This window comes from Belonocnema kinseyi, chromosome 6 (assembly GCF_010883055.1).
Source record: "Belonocnema kinseyi isolate 2016_QV_RU_SX_M_011 chromosome 6, B_treatae_v1, whole genome shotgun sequence".
Classification (NCBI taxonomy): domain Eukaryota; kingdom Metazoa; phylum Arthropoda; class Insecta; order Hymenoptera; family Cynipidae; genus Belonocnema; species Belonocnema kinseyi.
The window spans coordinates 47,119,040-47,143,764 of NC_046662.1; the positions used below are offsets into that span (position 1 = coordinate 47,119,040).

A 24,725-nucleotide genomic window follows, 5' to 3' on the forward strand; every position below is an offset into this window, starting at 1 on the left:
CAAATACACTAATTTTCTATCAAAGTAATATAATTTTCAGACCCGAAAATATTAATTTTCAACTAAATACACTAATTTTCTACCAAAATAATATAATTTTCAGACCCAAAAATATTAATTTTCAACCAAGTACAATAATTTTCTATCAAAATCATATAATTTTCAACAATAAAGTTAATTTTCAACCGAATTCATTAATTTTCTACCAAAATAATATAATTTTCAGAACCGAAAATATTAATTTTCAACCAAATACACTAATTTTCTACCAAAATAATATAATTTTCAGACTCGAAAATATGAATTCTTTCCAAAAAGTTATAAAAATTTATATTTTATTCAAGAAAATATTGTAATTTTGAATAAAAAAACAGTTGAATTGAACAAAATACTTGACTCCTGAAATGTAACATTAATTTTCAAACAACCAGTTGCATTTTCAACAAGTAGTTAAATTTTCATGTAAGAAAATTAATTTTAAAGAAAAAAAAAAATTTATTCAAATAAAAAATAATTATATTTAACCGGCGCAAACGAATTTCCAACAAATTTTTTGAATCTTCAACCAAAACATATTAATTTTCAATCAAACTGTTGTATTTCTAACAAAAAAATTTATTTTATCCCAAAAAAGACGAATTTTCAACGAAAAAGATTATTTTTTACCCAGATGGTTATCATTTTTAACAAAAAAGGTGAAATTTATGTAGAAAGATATAAGTTTGTATACCAAAATGATAAATTTTCAATCGATTAATTAAATTTTCTATCAAATTGTTAAATATTCGAGCCGAAGACACAAATTTTGCACAAAATATTTGAATTTTTAACCGAAAAAGATTAATATTTAACCAGATAGTTTCATTTTTAACCAGACGTTCGCATTTTTAACAACAATGAAAATAATCTTTAGTTAAGAAAGCACAAACATTTAAATTTAAATTTTGAAACTACAGAAATTAATTTAATTTAATTAAAAAATGAAGGAAATACTAAATTTGCGGCAAAACAGTTGAATTTCCAACAACAAAAAAGTCATTTTCAGCACAATATTTAAATTTTCAGGTAAAAAAATTAAATTTAAACAAAATTACTTAAGATAAAGAACAATTAGATTCTACCAATACAAACGAATTTTCAATAAAAGACTTTAATCTTCAACTAAAACAGAATAATTTTCAACCAAGCAGTTGTATTTTTATCCAAAAAATTAATTTTATACCTAAAAAGACGAATTTTCAACGAAAAAGGTTAATTCTTAACCAAAACGGTGAAAATTCTTCGGAATGAGATAAATTTGTAATTCAAAAAGATCAATGTTTACTACTAAATTTTTTAATTTTCGAGCCGAAAATACAAATTTTGTACAAAATATTTGGATTTTTACCCGAAAGAACTTAATATTTAACCAAAAAATTGCATTTAAAAAAATGTTTATTTAAGAAAGGAAAAAATTTAAATTAAATTTTGAATTTTAAAACTAAAACGAAGAATGTCTCACAACAAAAAAGTAATTTTCAGCAAAGGTGAAATGTCTGCAGAAAGAGATAAATTTTCAATCTAAAAAGGTAAATGTTTACTACCAAATTGTTAAATTTTCAAAATAAAAATAAAATTTTGTAAAATTTTTTGAATTTTTAACCGAAAAAATTAATATTTACCCAGATAGTTGAATTTTTAACAAAATAAAAATCTGTTAGTTAAGAAAGAAAAAAGAATTTCAATTAAATTTTGATTTTTTAAGCTAAAAAGAGAAATTTTCAAGCAATCATTAGAATTTTTAGGTAAGAAATTTCATTTTAAACAAAACAAAATTTGATTAAAATAATGAAGAATTAGATTCAATTAATTTAAACGAATTTTAAACGAAGTACTTTAATCTTCAACTAAAACAAATTAATTTTCAACCAAAAAGTTGCATTTTTAACACAAAAAAAAACATTCATCTACAAGAACAAAAATCTTTTAAAAAATTGTTAAAAAAAGTCAATTTTGAACTAAATGGAATAACATTTTTAATTTATTAGCCCAGTAGTTAGCATTTAAGTGGAAAAACGAAAAAGAGAAGAGTGGGGAAAGGCAGTGAAGCCTGCAATAAATAAATCGGAATTTTGATGATAATTTTATTATTTTTATTTTATATTCTATGACACTATTTTGACACTATTTTTCAAAATGTTGACACCTGAAATTATTGTAAATTCCTATAATTTGAAGGAGAGTTCTCCAGCTTTCAATATTTTATGTGAAAATGTATAAACAGCAGGTACAAATGGAATAGTCCTGTGTCCTCTCGCAAGTACGGGTACATGAATCATCAGGCGGATTCCGACACAGAATTGGACGAAGCAATTACTAGGTCGACGTCGGTGAGCCGCAAATGGAGATTGAGAATTTCGGAGACATCGTCGAAAATTTTTTCGATTGTCACGACCCTCTTTTATGGACTTGTATCAATTATTAGTCTCGGGATGTTCAGAAAGCAGACAACTTTTACTAGTCATGACTATCGACATTACCATGGTGACCAAAAGAAACATTTTACATTCTTTACTCTATTCCACGATTTTCCCTTTTTTATAAGGAATTCCTCTTTTTTTAAAAGGAATCCCTCTTTTTTTAAGGAATTTTTTTCCACAAGGAATTCCTCTTTTTGAAAGTTAGTCCTCATTTTTAAGGAATTCCTCTTTTTAAGGAATTTCTTTTTTTAAAGCAATTCCTTTTTTGAATAATTTCACTTTTTTTTAAAGGTATTCCTCTTTTTTAAGGATTTTTTTCCAATGAATTCCTCTTTTTTTAAAAGGAAATCTTCTTTTATAAGAAATTCCTTTTTTGAAATAAATTTCACTTTTTTAAAGGAATTCCTCTTTTTTAAGGAATTCATTTTTTTAAAGGAATTCCTCTTTTTTATGGAATTTCTTTTTTTAAAGCAATTCCACTTTTTGAAAGGAATTATTCTTTTTTTTAAAGGAATCTCTATTTTTTAAGGATTTTTTTTCCAATGAATTCCTCTTTTTTTAAAGGAAATCTTCTTTTAAAAGAAATTCATTTTTTGAAATAAATTTCACTTTTTTGAAGGAATTCCTGTTTTTTAAGACATTTGTTTCAACAAGGAATTCCTCTTTTTAAGGAATTTCTTTTTTTAAAGCAATTCCTTTTTTGAATAATTTCACTTTTTTTTAAAGGTATTCCTCTTTTTTAAGGATCTTTTTCCAATGAATTCCTCTTTTTTTAAAAGGAAATCTTCTTTTATAAGAAATTCCTTTTTTGAAATAAATTTCACTTTTTTAAAGGAATTCCTCTTTTTTTAAGGCATTCCTTTTTTTAAAGGAATTCCTCTTTTTTAAGGAATTCCTCCTTTTTAAGGAAATTCCTCTTTTTTATGGAATTTCTTTTTTTAAAGCAATTCCACTTTTTGAAAGGAATTATTCTTTTTTTTAAAGGAATCTCTTTTTTTTAAGGATTTTTTTTCCAATGAATTCCTCTTTTTTTAAAGGAAATCTTCTTTTAAAAGAAATTCATTTTTTGAAATAAATTTCACTTTTTTGAAGGAATTCCTGTTTTTTAAGACATTTTTTTCTACAAGGAATTCCTCTTTTTAAGGAATTTCTTTTTTTAAAGCAATTCCTTTTTTGAATAATTTCACTTTTTTTTAAAGGTCTCTTTTTTAAGGATTTTTTTCCAATGAATTCCTCTTTTTTAAAAGGAAATCTTCTTTTATAAGAAATTCCTTTTTTGAAATAAATGTCACTTTTTTAAAGGAATTCCGCTTTTTTTAAGGAATTCCTCTTTTTTAAGGAATTCCTCCTTTTTAAGGAAATTCCTCTTTTTTATGGAATTTCTTTTTTTAAAGCAATTCCACTTTTTGAAAGGAATTATTCTTTTTTTTAAAGGAATCTCTATTTTTTAAGGATTTTTTTTCCAATGAATTCCTCTTTTTTTAAAGGAAATCTTCTTTTAAAAGAAATTCATTTTTTGAAATAAATTTCACTTTTTTGAAGGAATTCCTCTTTTTGAATGTTAGTCCTATTTTTTATTGAATTCTTTTTTAAAGGAATTCCTCTTTTTTTAAGGAATTCCTTTTTTTTTAAGGAATTCCTCTTTTTTACGGAATTATTTTGAAAAGCCATTCCCATTTTAAAAAGAATTTCCTTTTTTAAAGGTATTCCCCTTTTTTAAGGATTTTTTTCCAATGAATTCCTCTTTTTTTAAAGGAAATCTTCTTTTAAAAGAAATTCCTTTTTTGAAATAAATTTCACTTTTTTTAAAGAAATTCCTATTTTTTCAAGAATTTTTTTTCCACAAGGAATTCCTCTTTTTGAAAGTTAGTCCTATTTTTCAACAAATTCCTCTTTTTTAGAGGAATTCCACGTTTTAAAGCAATTCCACTTATCTTAAAGGAATTCCTTTTTTTAAAGGAATTCCTCGCTTTTAAGGAATTCTTTTGAAAGCCATTCCTTTTTTAAAAAGAATTTCCCTTTTTAAAGGAATTCCTCTTTTTTTAAAGCAGTTCCACTTTTTGAAAGGAATTTTTTTTTTTAAAGGAATCTCTATTTTTTAAGGAATTCCTCTTTTTAAGGAGTTCTTATTTTAGGAGTTATTCTTTTCAAAGCAATTCCTTTTTTTGAATAATTTTACTTTTTTAAAGGTATTCCTCTTTTTTAAAGGTATTCCTCTTTTTTAAGGATTTTTTTCCAATGAATTACTATGTTTTTAAAGGAAATCTTCTTTTAAAATAAATTCCTTTTTTGAAATAAACTTCACTTTTTTAAAGGAATTCCTATTTTTTTAAAGAAATTTTTTCCAAGGAATTCCACTTCTTTCAGGAAATCCTCTTCTTTAAAGAAAGACCTATTCTTTAAGGAATTTCTCTTTTAAAAAGCAATTCCACTGTTTTTAAAGGAATTACTCTTTTTTTTAAATTTATCATTTTTTAAGGAATTCCTCTTTTTTAAAGGAATTCCTCTTTTTTAAAGAATTTCTCTTTTTTGAGCAATTCTCCCTACCTAAGCAATTCCTCTTTTAAAAAGAATTCCTCCTTTTAAAAGAATTTCTCTTTTTTAAACAATTCTTCCTTTCTAACCAATTCCTTTTTTAAAAAGAATACCATTTTTTTTTAAGGAATTCCTCTTTTTTAAGCAATTTCTTTTTTAAAAAGAATTCCACTTTTTTAAAGGTATTCCTCTTTTTTAAGGAATTTTTCACAATGAATTCCTTTTTTTAAAGGAATTCTTCTTTTAAAAGAAATTCTTTTTTTGAAATAAATTTCCCTTTTTCAAAGGAATTCCTCTTTTTTAAAGGAATTCCGCTTTTTTCAGGAAATCCTCTTCTTTAAAGCAAGGCCTATTCTTTAAGGAATTTCTCTTTTAAAAAGCAATTCCACTGTTCTTAAAGGAACTATTTTTTTTTTAAAGTATTTATAATTTTTTAAGGAATCCTCTTTTTTTAAAGGAATTCCTCTTTTTAAAAAAATTTATCTTTTTTAAGCAATTCTTCCTACCTAAGCAATTCCCTTTTTAAAAAGAATTTCACTTTTTTCAAAGAATTCCTCTTTTTTTAAAGGAATTCCTCTTTTTTATAAGAATTTTTATTCAACGAATCCCTCTTTCAGGAAATCCTATTTTTTTAGGCTAGTCCTGTTCTTTAAGGAATTCCTATTTTTAAATCATTCCTCTTTTTTCACGTAATTCCTCTTTTTAAAAGGAATTTTTCTTTTTGAGTTCCTCTTTTTTAAGGAATTCCTTTTTTTTTAAACAATTCCACTTTTTTAAAAGAAATTCATTTTTTTTAAAGAGTTCCTCTTTTTAAGGAATTCTTTCTTAGAAACAATTCCGTTTTTGAAATGAATTTCACTTTGCTAAAGGAATTCCTCTTTTTTAAAGGAATTTCTCTTATTAAAGGAATTTCTCTTTTTAAAGTAATTCCTCTTTTTAAAGGAATTCCTCTTTTTTAATGAGTTTCTTTTTCTAAAGCAGTTTCACTTTTTTTTAAAGGAATTTCTCTTTTTTAAGGAATTATTCTTTACAAATAAATTCCTTTTTTTAAAGAAAGAATTTCACTTTTTTAAAGGAATTCCTCTTTTTAAGGAGTTCTTCTTTTCTAAGGAATTCTTTTCAAAGTAATTCCTTTACAGAAAGGAATTTTACTTTTTTAAAAGAAATCCTCTTTTTTTTAAGGGATTTTTTTCAATGAATTCCTCTTTGTCAAAGGAATTTCTCTCTTTTTTTTTTAAGAAATTCCTATTTTGTAAGGAATTCCTTTTTTTTCAAGGAATTTTTCTTCTTTGTTTTAAGCAATTCCGCTTTTTAAAAAGGAATGCCTTTTTTTAAGCAATTCCTCTTTTTTAAGGAAATCCTATTTTTGAAGGAATTCTTTTTTTTTTTTTTAAGGAGTTCCTCTTTTTTTAGGGATTTTTTTTCAAGGAATTTCTCCTTTTTTAAGGAATTCCCCTTTTTTTAAAGGAATTCCTGTTTTTAATGATTTTCTATTTTTTAAGCAATTTCTTTTCCTAAAGCATTTTCACTTTTTTTACAGGAATTCCTCTTTTTTTAAAGGAAATCTTTTTTTTCAAGGAATTATTCTTTACAATGAAATTCCTTTTTTTTTTGTAAAAAAGAATTTCACTTTGTTAAAGGAATTCCTCTTTTTTAAGAGATTTTTTTTCAAGGAATTCCTTTTTTTTAAAGGAAGTTCTCTTTTTTAAAGCTAGTCCTATTCTTTAAGGAATTCTTATTTCTTAAGGAATTCCCCTTTGTAAAGGAATTTCCTTTTTTTAAAGGAGTTCCTCTTTTTTAAAGAATTTTGTCTTTTTAAAGCAATTCCACTTTTTTAAACGGAATTATCAAGATTTTGATATAAAATTTTAAACCTTCTGAAGGATGTCGAAACTATTTAAATAAAAATAATTTAACTTTTAAATTAAGAACTGTTAAGATAAAATATATTTTTCAAATTTTAATGTGTGTAGCTTAAAATTACTTTAAAAAAATATAATTTTGAAAATTTTGAAAGCTTATTGCTTGATTCTTTAATTTAGAGGACTGAAAATGTGTATTTATATTTTTGGAACTTAATCTGAATCTTTGAACATTATAATTTATAAAAGTCTTAAATTTTTCAGTTTATTTGCATTTTATTTAACATTGTATAATTGAAAAGTGTTAGTACCTTCTATTTTGCACTTGTAAATTATTGAGCATTTGAATACACAATTTTTGAATTTAAAAACTTTTAAACTTCAATTTTTAAATTTTCGTATTCAAGGATTTCACTCTCAATGCTTTAATTTTTTTTTATTGTTTATTACTTTAAGTTAAAAAATTTTTAGAATAGAGTTCGATTTTTAAAATTTTATTGGCCGGAAAAAAGGTTTGCAAACCGGGAAATGACCGGGAATTTTTTCTTTGATTAAAACAGCTCAAAATTCTTTCAGATAATTCGGGAATGCATTTTTTTTTACAGAATCCAGATGGAGTCGGTTTTGGAAATCTGTTGACCGTGTTTTGCAGTATATTTATTTATTGTTCGTTAAGGTTTTGTTCTTAGACTCGTGGTTGTTGAGTCGAGCGTCAAATGTCAGAAGACGCGTGCAAGGACGACGTAAAAAAGTTCTCTGGCTCATTTTTTTGCCCCTTCTTCTCGCAGCCGGTGAGTAATCTCATAAAACTTTATCTTTTTTTTCAAATATCAATTTCTTGATTGTGAAAGCACTATCATTTGATCCTGAAATATTTTGCACATTCTACTTGAATTTTTATATAAGTCAGGGTGTCTAGCGATCTTGGAACCCGTGAAAAACTTGAAATTCTTGTTGAATTTTCAAAGGATCAGAAAAAAACCTGGAAATTTGAGGGTCTTTTTTTTTTAAGTCGGAATTTTTTCGAGAGCGTGCTTAATTTTATTTTTAAATTGCAATATAAAATGAAATGACTATAATTTTTTATTTTTATATTTAATAATATTAATATTTTTATTTTCAGGAAATAATTATAATTTTTTATTTGTAAAAGTAGCTTTCTATTCTGTATTTAACTATTTATTTGAAAATTCGTTTTTTGGGTTGACATTTTTCTTTTTCTTTTTACTGAAAATTTAAGTATCTGGTTGAAAATTCTTGTATTTTTTTGAAAATTTTGTTTGTTTTTTTTTCAGTAGAAAATTAGTCTTACTTGTTTATCTTTAAGGTTGAAAATTCAACTCTTTTTAATTAAAAATTAAAATATTTTCTGATTGAAGTATCATTTTCAAAATTTTTTGTTTAGAATTCAACTTTTTTTTAATGAAAATTTAATTACTTTGTTGAAGTTAAACCCTTTTCTTAAAAAATAATTTGTTTGGCTGAAGGTTCGTAATTTTAATCGAAAATTCATCTTTTTTAAAATTAATTTTTAAAACTGAAAATGTAATTATTTTAGTTGAATATTCTCTTATTTCAGTTAGCAATTCATCTTTCTGATTGAAAACTAATTGTTTTAACTAAAATTTTATTTATTTAATTTTTGGTTAAAAAATAATTTTAGTTTTAGTTGAAAATGTATCTTGTTTAGTAGAACTTGATCTGCTTGATTCAAAAAATCAATTATTTCAATTAAAAATTCATCGTTTTAGTTAAAAATGTATCACTGGTCAAAAAAAAAATTCGGTTGAAAATTAATTTTTTTAACTGAATACCTATTTCATTTTTGGTTTAAAGCTGATCTTTTTTAGTTCAAACTTAAACTATATGGTTAAAAATTAATTGACTTTGTTTAAAAATCTAATTTTTTTGTAGAAAAATAAGCTTTACGTTTGAAAATTAAGCTTTTTGTTCGAAAAATTAAAAGTTAAACTTTTTTGTTAAAAAGTTATGACTGAAAATTTAAATGTTCTGAGTTTGGTTAAAAATGGATAGTTTTTAGTTGAAAATTTGAGTATATGCTTGAAAATTCTTGTATTTTGTTCAAAATTTGTTTTTTTTTTTCGGTTGAAAATTCAACCGTTTTTTAATTAAAAATAAAAATATTTTCTGTTTGAAATCTCAACTACATTTTTTAAATGTTTTTTTTTCTTTGGTTGAACATTAATTTTTAACTGATAATTTAAGTATTCCAGTAAAAATTTTAACTGTTTCCTTCCACTTTTTTTTAAATTTCTTTTTAAAACTGAAAATGTAATTATTTTAGTTGAACATTTTATTATTTTAGTTAAAAATTCATCTTTCTGATTGAACATTAATTTTTTTAACTAAAAATTTATTCATATAAATTTTTGTTTACAAAATTATTTTATTTTCAGTTAAAAAATCATCTTGTTTAGTAGAACTAAATTTCTTTGGCTTAAAATTCAATAATTCTCATTCAAAATTCGTAATTTTAGTTAAAAATGTATCACTTTGGTTAAAAAACAAAACGAAAAAATTTTTGTTGAAAATTAATTTTTTCAACTGAATATTCAACTATTTCATTTTTTGTTTAAGATTAATCTTTTTTAGTTCAATGGTTTAAAATGTATTTTTTTTTTGTGTGTAAAATTAATTTTATTAGCTGAAAATTTAAGGATTCCGTTTTTGGTGGAAAACTGCAATATATAATCAAATAACAATGATTCTTTATTTGTAAAAGTAGCCTTCTATTTTGTATTTAACTACCTTATTGAAAATTCGTTTTTTGGTTTGAAATAATTTTTTTTTTTTTTAACTGAAAACTTAATTATTCTACCTGTGATTAAAAATGGATAGTTTTTAGTTACAAATTTAAGTATCTGATTGAAAATTTATTCTTTTCGGTTGAAAATTAATTTTATTGGATTATCTTTTTAGTCGAAAATGCAACAGTATATTCGAAAAATTTTTTCTCACAATGTTTTTATTTTTCTTTGGCTGAGCATTAATTTTTTACTAATAATTTGACTATTCCAGTTGAAATTTTAACTGTTTTCTTGCAATTTTTTTTTTAAATTAATTTTTTAAACTGAAAATATAATTATTTTAGTCGAATATTTTTTTATTTCAGTTAGAAATTCATCTTGCTTAATTGAACTTAATGACTTTGGCTTAAAATTCAATTATTCTAATTCAAAATTCGTAATTTTAGTTAAAATTGTATCACTTTGGTTGAAAACAAAATTTGGTTTGAAAATTAATTTTTTGAACTGAATATTTAACTATATTATTTTTGGTTTAAAGCTGATATTTTTTGGTTTAAACTTTAACTATATAGTTGAAAATTCATTGATTTTGCAGCAAAAGCGAATTTTTTTAGTAGAAAATTAAGCTTTTTATTTGAAAATTTACCTTTTTGGTCGAGAAATTAAGAGTTTTACTTTTTTGTTAAAGAGTTATCTTTGTAATTATTTTCAGTAAGATAGTTGAATTTTCAACTAATAATTTTAACTTTCTTCAAACAAGAATAATTTTCTATAAAAAACGACTTTTCTTAAATATATGAATTTTCTACATAATATTTGAATTTTTAACAAAGAAGATTAATTTTGTACCAAAAAAGATGAGTTTTTAACAAAGTATATCAATTTTTAGCAAAATTATTTAATTTCTCAAGTAAAAAACTCAACTATTTCAGTTGAAGATTTGTCTTCTTCAATTGAAAATTCCAGTGTTTCTTTAAAAATTCATGTATTGTGTTTAAAAAATTGTATTTTTTGGCAGAAAATTAATCTTTTTTTTTTTTTTTTTTTGAAAATTAAACTTTTTGTTGGAAAATTAATTTTAATGTTCAATAATTTATTTTTTAATTTTTAGCTCTGTTGTGTTAAAGAATGTTTAAAACGAACGTCATGAATTAAAATAAATGTTTGAATTTTGCAAAAAATATGAACATGTTACTTTTAGTGGACCGGGAAAATTGAAAAACTTGACCGGAAATGACCGGGAAATTGAAATCGTCCACCGAATCGCGACTCTGATAATGCATATATTTGCTAGTAGGTGTATTAAATTAAAATAAATCAAATATTTGTTTTTTTCATTAAATTTAAACGAATTTGGAATTCGAACGCTCACATATTCAATGACATTAATTTTCAGCGCCTAAAATTTAAAAAAAATTAAAATTTTAATATTGATAATATTTAATATATCATTTCTTATTTTAATTTATTCTATTTTTTATTTTAAGAAATAAATTAAAATTTTTTAAATGGAAAAGGTGATTTTTCAACCAAAAATATCATTTTCAATCAAGAAAGAATTATTTTTAATAAGATAGTTGAATTTTCAACCAATAATTTTAACTTTCAACAAACAAGAATAATTTTTTATAAAATAAACTACTTTTTTAAAAAGATATATGAATTTTTTTATGTAATAGTTGAATCCTCAACAAAGAAGATTAATTTTCTATACCCAGAAAGAGAAATTTATAAAAAGAAATGCATTTTCTAACAAATAGTTGATTTTTTAACTTATATTATATACAAGGATAAGATTTCAACCAAGAAGTTGAATTTTCGGCGATGAAAATTAATTTTCTGTCGAAAAAGACGAATTTTTAACAAAAGACATTAATTTTCAGCAAAATTATTTAATTTTGAAGTCAAAAATTCAACTATTTCAGTTGAAAATTCATCGTTTTAGTTGAAAATTTATCAGTCAGGTTGAAAATTAATGTTTTTAACTAAAAATTGTAACTATTCCGTTTCCTTAGTTAAAAACTCAACTATTTGGCTTAATATTTGTCTTCTTTAATTGGAAATTCAAGTATTTCGTTAAAAATTCGTGTATTATGTTAAAAAATTGTATTTTTTTGTAGAAAAATAATCTTTCATTCATCAAATAAAAATATTCAATTAAATATTTTTAAATTGTTGGCTATTTCCTAATTTCGATCTTTTTTTTATTGAATGCATCTCTTTGGTTGAGCTTGGAAATTTAATTATTGTATCGAAAATCAGTTGTTTTTTTTTTTAAAAGGAAATCTTAACTATTTCATTTTTGGTAGAAAATTAATTTGTGTAGGCTGAGGATTAAATTATTTTTTTAGAAATTCGTTGTTTTCTTAATATTAAATTGTTCTTTTTAAATTTAAAATTAAAATATACGGATAGAAATTAATTTACTTTGTTGAAAATTCGTTTTTTTTCTGGATTATAAATTAATTTTTTTTTTTAACTGAAAATTGAGTTATTCCAATTTTTGTTGACAATTGATATTTTTTAGTAGAAAATTCATCTATTTAATTGAAAATTCATGTATCTAGTTCAAAGTTTGATTTAAAAAGTAATTTTATTTTAAAAAAATTTATCTTTTTAGTTTAAAATGTTAAAGATTTTTGCATTTTGCGGAAAATATGAATGTGACTTTTAGTTGACAGGGAAAATTGAAAAACTGGACCGAGAAATGACTGGAAATTTGAAATCGTCCGCCAAATTGCCGCCCGAATATTGCATAGATTTGTATTGTATGTGTATTAAATTTAAAATATCAAAAAAAATTTTCTAGTTAAATTTAAAATAATTTGGAATTCGAACGCTAACAAATTCAGCAACATTAATTTTCAGCGCCTAAAATAAAAAGTTACTCAACAATGAAGGTTTTCAAGTTAAAACGGCATAATTTAATAATTTAAATTATTCATTTTTAATAACATTTTAAATTAATTTATTCAAAACGTTTCCCACTTTGAAATTTTAAACTACTAATACTTACATTCTGAAAAAATGTATTTATAAAGCTTTTATGAGAAATTATTCAATTTTTAATATTCACAATTAAAATGGTGCGATTTTATCACGTTCTGAATTTTAATTTGATAGCATCAGTGTAATTAAAATTAAAAGAAAGTAGCGAAATAGTAATAAAAATGAAAAAAAATGTATTAGTCGCATTTTTTTTTAAAAACGCATATTTTCTTAAGAGTCGAAATAAGTCGCACGAACCGAGCGCTGAATTTTGAAACTAAATTTTTCTATTACCATGATTGATTAAAATTCAAATATTTTTTTAAAAAGTCAATAAGAGGCGATTTACAAAAAACTATTGTTAAAATAATAATTTTTTCATCTGAATTTTTTCAACATAAACTTTATTATAATGCTCTTAAGTTCCTACAGACGAATTAAAATACAAAAATTCTTTTGCAACAAAATTAAAGAAATAAAAAAAGTGTCATAAAAATAATAAGCATGCCAATTCATTATTGATAACAAAGAAAATCATAATTGAAAAGACTGAAAATTGAATGAATTATTTTGAATAAGAAATTTGAATTCTCAACCAATAATTTTAACTTTCAATTTAAAAGGTTGGCCAAGAAAGAAGTTAATTTTTTACATCCGCAGAAAAATATTAGTTGACTACTTGATTTACAAAGAAGAAATCCTGAAAAATCTTGATTTAATGGCCTAGAAAAGCTCGAGACGATGTTCGAATTTCGTTTCAAGAAATCGCTAGACAACCTTAATAAATTACTCGAGCCTTCCTCCAGTTTATCTGCAGTATATAAAAGTATATAAATTTTACAGAATAAAAAAAAATAGGAAAATTTTCAACCATACTAAAAATGTTTAGAAGTTTTCCAAAATTTAATTATAAAAAATTGTAAAATCAAATATTGAAGTCTGTTAACAATTTAGGCAGGTTCCAAGATAGTAAATTTTTTTTTTGTAATTCCTGGGAAAATTAAAAAATATTTTATATATTTTTAAAATAATTTTAATTCGAAGTTCGTTCGAAGGAATCGCTAGACAACCTCAATCAATTACTCGAGCCTTCCTACAGTTTATCGTTAGCGTCCTATTTATCTTCTTTTTGTTTCAGGAGCTTACCTTGCCCAAAAATATACTTTTACATGTCTGGACTATCTGAAAAACGTACAAAACGATGTCACTGAGACGACTCAGCGTGTCGTTAATGACATTTCCGATTTAGCTTTTCTCGACTATGAACTTTTTGCAAAATACATGACTCAATTTCGAAATTTATCGATACCTGATATACCGAGTGTGAACGTGTCTCTGCCCTCTTTGCCAAATATTGGCTGGAATATCCCCTAGTGATTTAAAAAATCACGATTTCTAAAATCAAAACGTGTTTGTTTAAAAATTAAAGTTTTACTAACATTTTTTGTTGTTGTGACTAACGTTTTTATTTGATTTCTGTTTTCAAGGTATTTTTATTATCTTTTGTGTGTTTAGGGTGGCCCTTAAAATCGGGAAATATCCAGACATTTTTTGAGATCGGGAAATGACAGGGAATTTATATTTTCACAGGGAATTTAACCATTTTTTGAACGAAAAATATGGTAATTTATATTCAATTAATATAAAATGATATAATCTATTTTAAAACAAGTTATATATTTTTTTTGTGCAAAGTTAATTTGTTTACTTAGAAGAAGAATTAAAAATTAAAAGCGTTTGGAATTTAATTTTTTTTTTTTTAAGAAAAAACGTGTCTGGTTTATTTAATTCTGAATCTTTTCAAAATTAAACAATTCAGAAAATTAATTTTCATATATTAAAACAAGTTAAAATAGGTACATTTTTAACAAAAGTAAAGAATTTTTAATGATTTATGTAATAGTTGATATTTCAACCAAGAGAGGATTTTAATTTTAAATAGAAAACGTTTAAATTCTCCAGGAAATACGAATTTTCAATTAAATAGATGAATTTTGTACTAATAAATATTAATTGTCAACAAAAACTGGAATAATTCAATTTTCAGTTTAAAAAAAATTAATTTGGAATCCAGAGAAAACGAATTTTGAACTAGGTAAATTAATTTCTATCCTATAGTTTAATTTTCAATTAAAAAAGATTTTAATTTTATAAAAATTGAATATTAAGAAAACAATGAATTTCTAACAAAATAGTTTAATACTCGAATTGAATTCGAGTGATTTTAAGAGATATTAAGAAGTTTTGAAAAGATTAAAAATTAATTTAAAATTGAAAAATATTTCCATAAATTTGAAACTAAATGTAGATTTTTTAAGATTTAAAAACCTAAATTTTAAGTTTTTTAAACATTTCGAAAGGTTTGGAAAGAATAAATAAACATTTATTTTGATTTCTAGAAAAATTGAAAATGATTTTTTATTATGAGAAATTTATCCCAAGAAAATATTTTAAAATATCTCAAAAGATTTTTCAAAATTTTAAAAAATAATCAGCAAGATTTTAAAGTAATATTTTGAGTTAAAAATTTATTTCTTTGGTTGACAATTTTTAATACTTTTGTAGAAATTCGTCTTTTTGATTGTAATTTAATTTTTATAATGTAAAATCCAGAAAAAACGAATTTTTAACTAGGTAAATTAATTTCTACCCTATAGTTTAATTTCCAATTTAAAAAGATTTTAATTTTAAAAAAAAATGAATGTTAAAAAAACAACAAATTTCTGACAAAATAGTTTAATCCTCAACCTAAACAAATTAATTTTCTACCAAAAATATTATTTTTTAACTTTCAACCAAAGAGATGCATTCAAAAAAAAAAGATCGAAATTAGGAAATTGCCAACAATTTAAAAATATTTAATTAAATACTTTTATTTGATGAATATATTTTTTAAATTTTATTATTCAATTGTTATTCAAACAATTTTTTAACTTTTTAGTTTCGGATATTTTATAGACACGGAAAATTCTATTTATTTCAGTAGGAAATTCAACTATTTGGTTTGAAAATTGATCGTTTTTAGTTAAAGGTTCAAAGATTTGGATGTAAGTGAACATTTTTTTGTTCAAAATTCCAATGTTTTGTAGAAAATTCGACTTTTTAGATTAAATATATATTATTTTGGTAGAAAGTTAAATTATCGTTTTTAAAATTGATCATTTTTACTTAAAAATTCAACTGTTCGCATGCAAATGAACTTTTTTGTTGCAAATTCAATTTTTTTTTTTTTTTTGCTTGAATATTCGTCTTTTTGTGTTAAAAATTCTATTATTTTGCCAGAAAATTAATTTAATTGAAATTTGACTTATTAATTGAAAATTTACACTTTCGATTTGAAAATTCAACAATTTCAATTTTTCTTTAGAGTTTTTGGAAAATTAATCTTTTTAGGTCCAAAATTCAACAATTTTGATAAAAAAATTCATGCATTGAATTGAAAATGATTTTTTTTTGGTTGAAAATTAATATTTTTGGATTTTAACTTCATCTCTTTTGGTTAAAAATGTAACTTTTTGATTAAAATTGCAACTCTTTGGTTAAAAATTAATTTAAAACTGAAAAATATTTCAATAAATTTGAAACTAAATGTAGATTTTTTTAAGATTTTAAAACCAAATTTTTAAGTTTTTTAAACATTTTGAAAGGTTTGTAAAGAATAAATAAACATTTATGATGATTCCTAGAAAAATTGAAAATGATTTTTTATTATGAGAAATTTATCTCATGAAAATATTTTAAAATATCTCAAAAGATTTTTCAAAATTTTTAAAAATAATCTGCAAGATTTTAAAGTAATATTTTGAGTTAAAAATTTATTTCTTTGGTTGACAATTTTTAATACTTTTGTAGAAATTCGTCTTTTTGATTGTAATTTAATTTTTATAATGTAAAATCCAGAAAAAACGAATTTTCAACTAGGTAAATTAATTTCTACCCTATAGTTTAATTTTCAATTTAAAAAGATGAATTTTTTTTGTTGAAAATTAATATTTTTGGATTTTAACTTCATCTCTTTTGGTTAAAAATGTAACTATTTGGTTCAAATTACAACTCTTTGGTTAAAAATTATTTTGTTTTGGTGAATGATTCTGAAAATTCGTCTTTTTGGCTGAACTCAACAGTTTTTTTGTGAAATATCTGCATTTTTTGTTCTGATAATTTTTTTTCATTGAAAATTCATCATTTGACTTGAAAATTCCTCTCTTTGGTTGAAAATTTAACTATTTTGTTGAAATTTCGTAATTATTTACGAATTTTCAAAGGAAAAATCTATCCAATCACTTTTAATGTCACATATTTTATAATTCAATTTAAATCAAGTTCGATATAAATTTTATTTTTTAATCTTAAGTTCACATTAAAAAACAAAGTTTATATCGAACTTGTTGTAAATTGAATTATAAAGTTTGTCGTATTTCAAGTGATTGGCTAGATTTTTCCTTAAAAAATTTATAAATAATTACGAAATTTCAACAAAATAGGTCAATTTTCCACCAAAAAGATGAATTTTCAATTAAAATTTTGAATCTTTAACGAAAAACAAGTATCAGAAAAAAATGTTGATTTTCCAAAAAAATGCGTAGTTCTAAAATCTTTTTCTTTCCAAATTTTCCATTTTAGTTATTTATTTTTAAACGTAGATTTTCAATTGAAGGAATTTTAAAATGCAACTTTTAAAGACGACCAATTAAAATTTAAAAAAAATATGAAATTGAAAATATTTACAATTTTAAATCAATTTAAATATAATAACAATTAATACTCTAATTGAATTGAAAATCCGATTCAAAACTTAATACTTTGAAACTGAATTGTTTCAAATAGAAAGCCTTAAATCGTTACATTTACAGAGTTAAATGTAAACTTTAAACTTTATAATTTTTTAATTATTCAATTTTTAACATCCTTATTTATTAAATGAAATTTTTCAATTTTCATGTTTAAATAACAATTGAAGAATTTTTAGTATAAAAAATTCGAGTTATTTTAAGAGATATTAAGAAGTTTTGAAAAGATTAAAAATTAATTTACAACTTTGAAATATTTCAATAAATTTAAAACTAAATGTATATTTTTTTAAAGTTTTAAAAACCAAGTTTTATGTTTTTTAAACATTTCGAAAGGTTTGGAAAGAATAAATAAACATTTATTATGATTCCTAGAAAAATTGAAAATGATTTTTTATCATGATAAATTAATCTCAAGAAAATATTTCAAAATATTTGAAAAGATTTTGCAAAATTGTCAAAAAATAATCTGCAAGATTCTATAGTAATATTTTGAGTTAAAATTTTATCTCTTTGGTTGACAATTTTTAATACTTTTTTAAAAATTCGTCTTTTTTATTGTAATTTGATTTTTATAATGTAAAATTTAAATTTTTTATTTTTCGTTGAAAATTTATCTTTTTTTTTAGTGGAAAATTCAACTCTTTCTTTAAAAATTTATGTATTATGTTGAAAATTCGATTTTTTTTCTTAGAAAATTCATCTCTTTTGGTTGAAATTTACAATTTTTTGTTTGAAATTATTTTTAATTTTTAAAAGTCATTTAGTTGACATAATTTAAAGAGATTTCAAAATATTTTTAAAATTTTCAAACAGAAATCTGAAAAATTTTAAATCAACTTTTTTATTTAGCAGGATTTAAAAAGAGTTTTAGGAAAAATTTCCATCATGTTAAGAATATTTAAATATTTTGAAAATTATCAACAAACAAAAAGTGTAAATTAGAAAATATGCCAAATTTGTTTAATGTAGGATTTTGAAGCTTTTAAAATTAGAATTTGAAGCTTTTTCAGTTTTTTGACAGGTTCCAAGTTTAAGAAAAAGGATTACTGAGGAAATTATTTTTTATTTTGAAAAAATTAATTTCAAGAGAATATTTAGAAATATTTCTAAAACTTTCAAAAAGATTGCAAGGTTTTAAATTCATTTTTTTTTTAATTTTACAGAATTAAAAAAAATAGGAAACATTTGAATCATACTAAAAGTATTTAGATGTTTTGAAAAGATTTAAACTTGATTTAAAACTTGAAGAGATTTCAAGAAATTTAAAACCCAATGTAGATTTTTTTAATATTTAAAATAAATTTTGAAGCTTTTTAAACATTTTGAAAGGTTTAAAGAGAATTGAAAACACATTTATTATGTGAAATTAATCTCAAGAAAATATTTGAAAAGATTTTTCAAAATTGTCAAAAAATAATCTGCAAGATTTTAAAGTGATATTTTGAGTTAACATTTTATCTCTTTGGTTGATAATTTTTAATACTTTTTTAGAAATTCGTCTTTTTTATTGTAAGTTAATTTTTATCATCTAAAATTTAAATTTTTCAATTTTTCGTTGAAAATTTATCTTTTTTTTTTTTAGTGGAAAATTCAACTCTTTGTTTAAAAATTTATGCATTTTGTTGAAAATTTGACTTTTTATTATTTTTTATTATAAAAAAAAGAAGTTGAAATTAGTAAAGATTCTAAATTTTTTTAATCCAGGATTTTGAATGTTTTAAAATCAAAATCTGAAGCTTGGTCAGTTTTTTTGACAGTTTCCAAGTTTAAAAAAAATATTCCTGGTAACATTATTTTTTATTTTGAAAAATTAATTTTCAGAGAATATTTAGAAAGATTTGCAAAATTGGCAAAAACAGAAGATGCAAGATTTTAAAGCAACATTTTTCAATTTTACAGGAAAAAAATAGGGAACATTTGAATCATACTAAAAATATTCAGAAGTTTTCAAAAAATTTAAACATAGATGTAAAAGTTGGTAAAGATTCCAACAGTTTTATTTAAAAAAGTAAAATTTTAAAGATTTAAAAACCAAATTTTTAAGTTTTTTAAACATTTTGAAAGGTTTGGAAACAATAAATAAACATTTATTATGATTCCTAGAAAAATTGAAAATGATTTTTTATCATAAAAAATTAATCTCAAGAAAATATTTTTAAAAATTCTCAAAAAATAATCTGCAAGATTTTAAAATAATATTTTGAGTTAAAATTTTATTTCTTTGGTTTCAATTTTTTTCTATTAAATTTATCTCTTTTGGTAGATATTTACCATTTTTTGCTTGAAATTATTTTTAATTTTTAAAAGTTAATTTCATGACAATATTTAATGAGATTTTAAAATATTTTTAAAATTTTCAAAAAAGAATCTGCACATTTTTTAAACAATTTTTTTAATTTAACCTTTTATTTTCCTAGGAAAATTATTTTTTATTTTGAAAAATTAATTTCAAGAAAATATTTAGAAAGCTTTCGAAAACTTTCAAAAATGTATAATTTTGATGATTTTAAACTCAAATATTGAAGTCTGTTAACAATTTAGACAAGTTCCAAGAAAGTAAAAATTTTGTTTTCAATTCCTGGGAAAATCTTAAAATATTTTATATATTTTTAAAATTATTTCAACAAAATATTTTTAAAAATGTCGATAAATTTAAAAAAATATATTTAAAAAACAATTGAACAGTTTTTAATTCTTGTCGAATTAATATGAACTTGTTGAAATTGATAGCGTGGATTTTTTTTAAATCAAAATTTTTTAAGCTTTAATTTAAAACTCGATTAAACCGGCCACCCTGTGTTTTATCCATCCATTTTTGTTTGTTTTTTTGCAACAGAATTTTATTTTAAATTAAGAAATATGCCAACTTTATGTTTTTTTTACTGACTGTTATAAGCACAATTTATCAATGATAAAAATTGATAACTACAATGAAAGTTACCACTGAACGGCGCTTTTTTACAATGTGCCTTCAATAAAATAAAGTCTATTTAAATATTTAAATTGGTGCTCATTTTGCGAATTTACGAAAAGCATTTTTCTACCGATTGGGCATTTTTTAATAGTTTAAGTTTATAAAAGAGCCAGTAATTATTTATAGATTATATTTATATTATATATTATATATTATATATTGATATTTGTATTACTAATAGACTAATACAACCAAATTGTGTGTTGTTTGCACCTCCTAAACTAATTAAAACTTATAATTTCGGGAAGTAGGTACAAAAAAATATTGGGTATTTTATTTAATTTGTATTAAAGGAGGTAGAAAATTTTTCTTGCGATCTTTAGGTATTAGAAAAAGTCAGATTTTTCACATCAGCGTTGCTCAGAGTTTAAGAGGCATTAAAAAAATTGATGAGATATGTATGTTTGGTTTGTGTGGGTTCGTTTAAGTGCTTTGCTGATTATTTTTAATTAAATCTCTTATTATTTTTAATATTTTCCTTTTGTTGTAAACACGTTCACTCTCATTTGATGTTGAAAACTATTTTTTTTTCAGGCTGTACTTTATTTTAGGGGCCGTCCACAAACTGCGTTTCCAATATTCTCCTATTCTTTTCTTTTTTTTCCCACTTTTTAAGATAATTTTACCTTTTTTTTCTGTTTTCAAAAAACTTGGGTAATAGTTTATTTTTATTTTGTTGAAAAGTGTACTTTTTTCGGAATTCATCTCGTTTTGTTGAAAATTTTACCTCTTATTTGAAAAAATTTAAATAATTTTTTAAAAATTCAACTATTTGAAATTCATATCTTTGATTTAAAATTTTAATATTTTGTTGATTATTCGTTCTTTATGGTTGAACATTCATTTTTTTAACTGAAAATATAAGTATTCCGTTTTTGCTTGAAACTTGATATTTTTAATTTGAAATTTATTTTTTCTAGTTGAAAATTCGACTACTTATTTGAAAAATTTACTTACTTTCTGAAAATTCGAATATTTTGTTAAAAGCTAATTTTTTGATAATAAAAAATACTTTGTTATAAACTCATTTTTGTATTGAAGATTCATCTCTTATTGAAAATTCAATTTTTTTTGTTAAATATTAAAATTCTTTATTGAAAATTTTTTTCATTCTCAAGATTGATTATTTTATCTGGGAATTCATTTCTTTGGTTGAAAATTCGTTCTTGATAGTTAAGAATTAATTTTTACAACTGAAAATATAACTATTCCATTTTTATTTCAAAATTGATATTTTTAATTCAAAATCTTTTTCTGGTTGAAAATTTAGCTATTTCTTTGAATATTGAACTTTTTAATTAACATTTTTTTTTTTATGATAGATTCTAAAAGTTAAAAATTCATTTCTTTGGTTGAAAATTTAAATATTATGTTGAAAATTCGTTCTTTATGGTTGAGAATTAATCTTTTTAACTAAGAATATCATTCCGTTTTTGGTGGAAAATTGATATTTTCAATTCAGAATTGATCTTTTCCAGATGAAAATTGAAATATCTGGTTGAAAATTTACGTATTTTGTTAATAAAATTAGTCGTTTTTGGTAAAAAAAATTAATCTTCCTGCTTTAAAATTCATCCTTTTGTAGAAAATTCGTCTGTTTTAGTTGATTTTTACTTTTTTGGTAAAAAATTAATCTTTTTTAAAAATTCATCTTTTGGTATAAAATTATGCTTTTTGGGTTAAAATGAATATTTGGAGATTAAAAATTCAGTTAATTGATTGAAAGTTTCACTATTTTCTTGATCGTTTAATTAATTTCTTGAAAATTTTGGTTAAAGTTTTTTGTTCAAAATTCTTCTGTCTTTCGAAAAAATTCGTCTTTCTGTGCATAAATTGCATCTTTCTTGGGTAAAAATTAAACAATTTGGTAGAGAATTTTTGTAGAGGATTTACTTGTTAATTAATATTCAACTTTTTTTTGAAAAAATGTCTTTTACATTTAAAAATTCACCTATTTTAGTCGAAATTCCATATTTCTTCAATCAAATTGAAATTGCTTGATTATAAATTCAACAATTTTGTGAAAAAGAAATCTTTTTTGGTTAAAAATTCAACTACTTTTGTACAAAATTTACTTTTTCATCAAAATCCATATTTTAGTAAAAGTTGCATCTTTCTTGGATAAAAATGCAACTGCTTCATGAAAAATTCAACGTTTTATTAAAAAGTCATCATTCCTTTTTGGTGGAAAATTCAAATTGTTTGTTAAAAACTCATATTTTTGGGTTAAAAATTTGTCTTTTTAGGTTGAAAATATCATTTTTTTTTCTAGAAAATTCATATTTAGGTGTTAAAAATATGACTTTTAAATTTAAAAAAGCATCCTTTTTTTAATTGTCTTTTTAATTTAAAATTGCGCCTATTTAATAGAAATAGAATCTTTCTTTGTTAATAATAAAGCTATTTTATTAAAAATTGAACAATTTTGTTAAAAATTCATTCTTTTTTATTCAAAATTTGTCTTTTTGGGTTGAAATTTTAATGTTATTGTAAAAAATTTAATTTTTGATTAAAATTCATTTTTTGGTGTTAAAAATGTGTCTTTTTAATTTAAAAAAATTATCTCTTTTGGTAGAAATTGCATCTTTCCTAGATCAAAATAAAACTGCTTGGTTAAAAATTGAACTATTTTTTTGCCAAATTTTCTTTTTAATTTAAAAATTCGCCTATCTTAGTAGAAATCGCGTCTTTCTTCAATAAAAATGCAGCTGCTTGGTCAAAATTTAAACAATTTTGTTGAAAAAACATCCTTTTCGTTTGAAAATTTGTAGTCTTGGGTTAAAAATTCACCATTTTTTGAGACAAATGTTCTTTTTGATTTAAAAATACGCCTATTTTAGTCAAAATTGACATCTTTTCTGATAAAAATGCAACAGTTTGGTAAAAAATTTAACAATTTTATTGAAAAGTCATCCTTTTTTGTCGAAAATTCAACTCTTCTGTTCAAAATTAATTATTCTTGAGTTAAAAGTACAACTATTTTTAAAAAATTTTCTTTTTAATTAAAAAATTCTCCCATTGTGATAAAAATTGTCATCTTTTCGGATAGAAACTCAACTGTTTTGTTAAAAATTAAACAATTTTGTTGAAAATACATACTTTTTGGTTGAAAATTCAACTCTTGGTGAAAATTTGTATTCTTGGTTTAAAAATTCAATTTTTTTTTCTAACAAATTTTCTTTTTATTTAAAAAATTCGCCTATTCTAGTAGAAATTCTCATCCGTTCGGATAAAAATGCAACGTTTTATTCAAAAATTCAATTTTTTTTTAAAGACATTCTTTTGGGTTGAAAATTCAAGTCTTTTGTTGAAAATTTGTATTCTTCGGTAAAAAATTCACCTTTTTTTTGTGACAAATTTTATTATTAATTTAAAAATTCGCCTATTCTAGTAGAAATTTTCATCTTTTCGGATAAAAATACAACGTTTTGATTAAAAATTAAACAATTTTCTTAAAAATTCATCCTTTTTGTTTGAAAATTCAACTCTTTTGTTGAAAATTATTATTCTTGGGTTAAAAGTACAACTTTTTTTTGACAGTTTTTCTTTTTAATTACAAAATTCATCTATTTTAGCAGAAATTTCATCTTGTTTTGATAAAAATGCAGCTGCTTGATTAAAAATTAAACAATTTTTTAGCATAAAGCGTTTGATTGAAAATTCAACTCTTGTTGAAAATCTTTATTTTTGGGTTTAAAAATTCAACTTTTTTCAATTTTCTTTTTAATTAAAAAATTTTTATCTTTTCGGATAGAAACTCAACTGTTTTGTTAAAAATTAAACAACTTTGTTGAAAATACGTCCTTTTTGGTTGAAAATTCAATTCTTGGTGAAAATTTGTATTCTTGGGTAAAAAATTCACCTTTTTTTTGTGACAAATTTTATTATTAATTTAAAAATTCGCCTATTCTAGTAGAAATTGTCATCTTTTCGGATAAAAATGCAACGTTTTGATTAAAAATTAAACAATTTTCTTAAAAAAGTCGTCCTTTTTGTTCGAAAATTCAACTCTTTTGTTTAAAATTATTATTCTTGGGTTAAAAGTACAACTATTTTTTTTTACAATTTTTCTTTTTAATTACAAGATTCATCCCTTTTAGTACAAATTGCATCTTGTTTTGATAAAAATGTAGCTGCTTGATTAAAAATTAAACAATTTTTTAGCATAAAGACATTTGATTTAAAATTCAACTCTTTTGTTGAAAATTTTTATTTTTGTTTGTTTAAAAATTCGCCTATTTTAATCGAAATTGTCATCTTTTCGGATAAAAATTCAACTCTGGATCCCACTTGAAACGTGAAAAATCGATGACCCTCGAATTGGGGGATTGGGGGGGGGGGGGGGG

The 24,725-nt window shown here is 22.2% G+C and overlaps 1 protein-coding gene across 4 annotated transcripts in view; it reads left to right on the forward strand.

The window, feature by feature from the left end:
- LOC117174105 (SUN domain-containing protein 1-like) overlaps nucleotides 1-24,725 on the forward strand; it is a 110,018-nt gene that overhangs the window by 46,694 nt on the left and 38,599 nt on the right. For all 4 annotated transcript variants that reach the window (XM_033362854.1, XM_033362856.1, XM_033362855.1 and 1 more), the window contains 2 exons: nucleotides 2,264-2,523; nucleotides 7,462-7,647. In XM_033362854.1, the coding sequence (XP_033218745.1) occupies nucleotides 2,264-2,523; nucleotides 7,462-7,647 (446 nt within the window). The remainder of the gene's footprint in view (nucleotides 1-2,263; nucleotides 2,524-7,461; nucleotides 7,648-24,725) is intronic.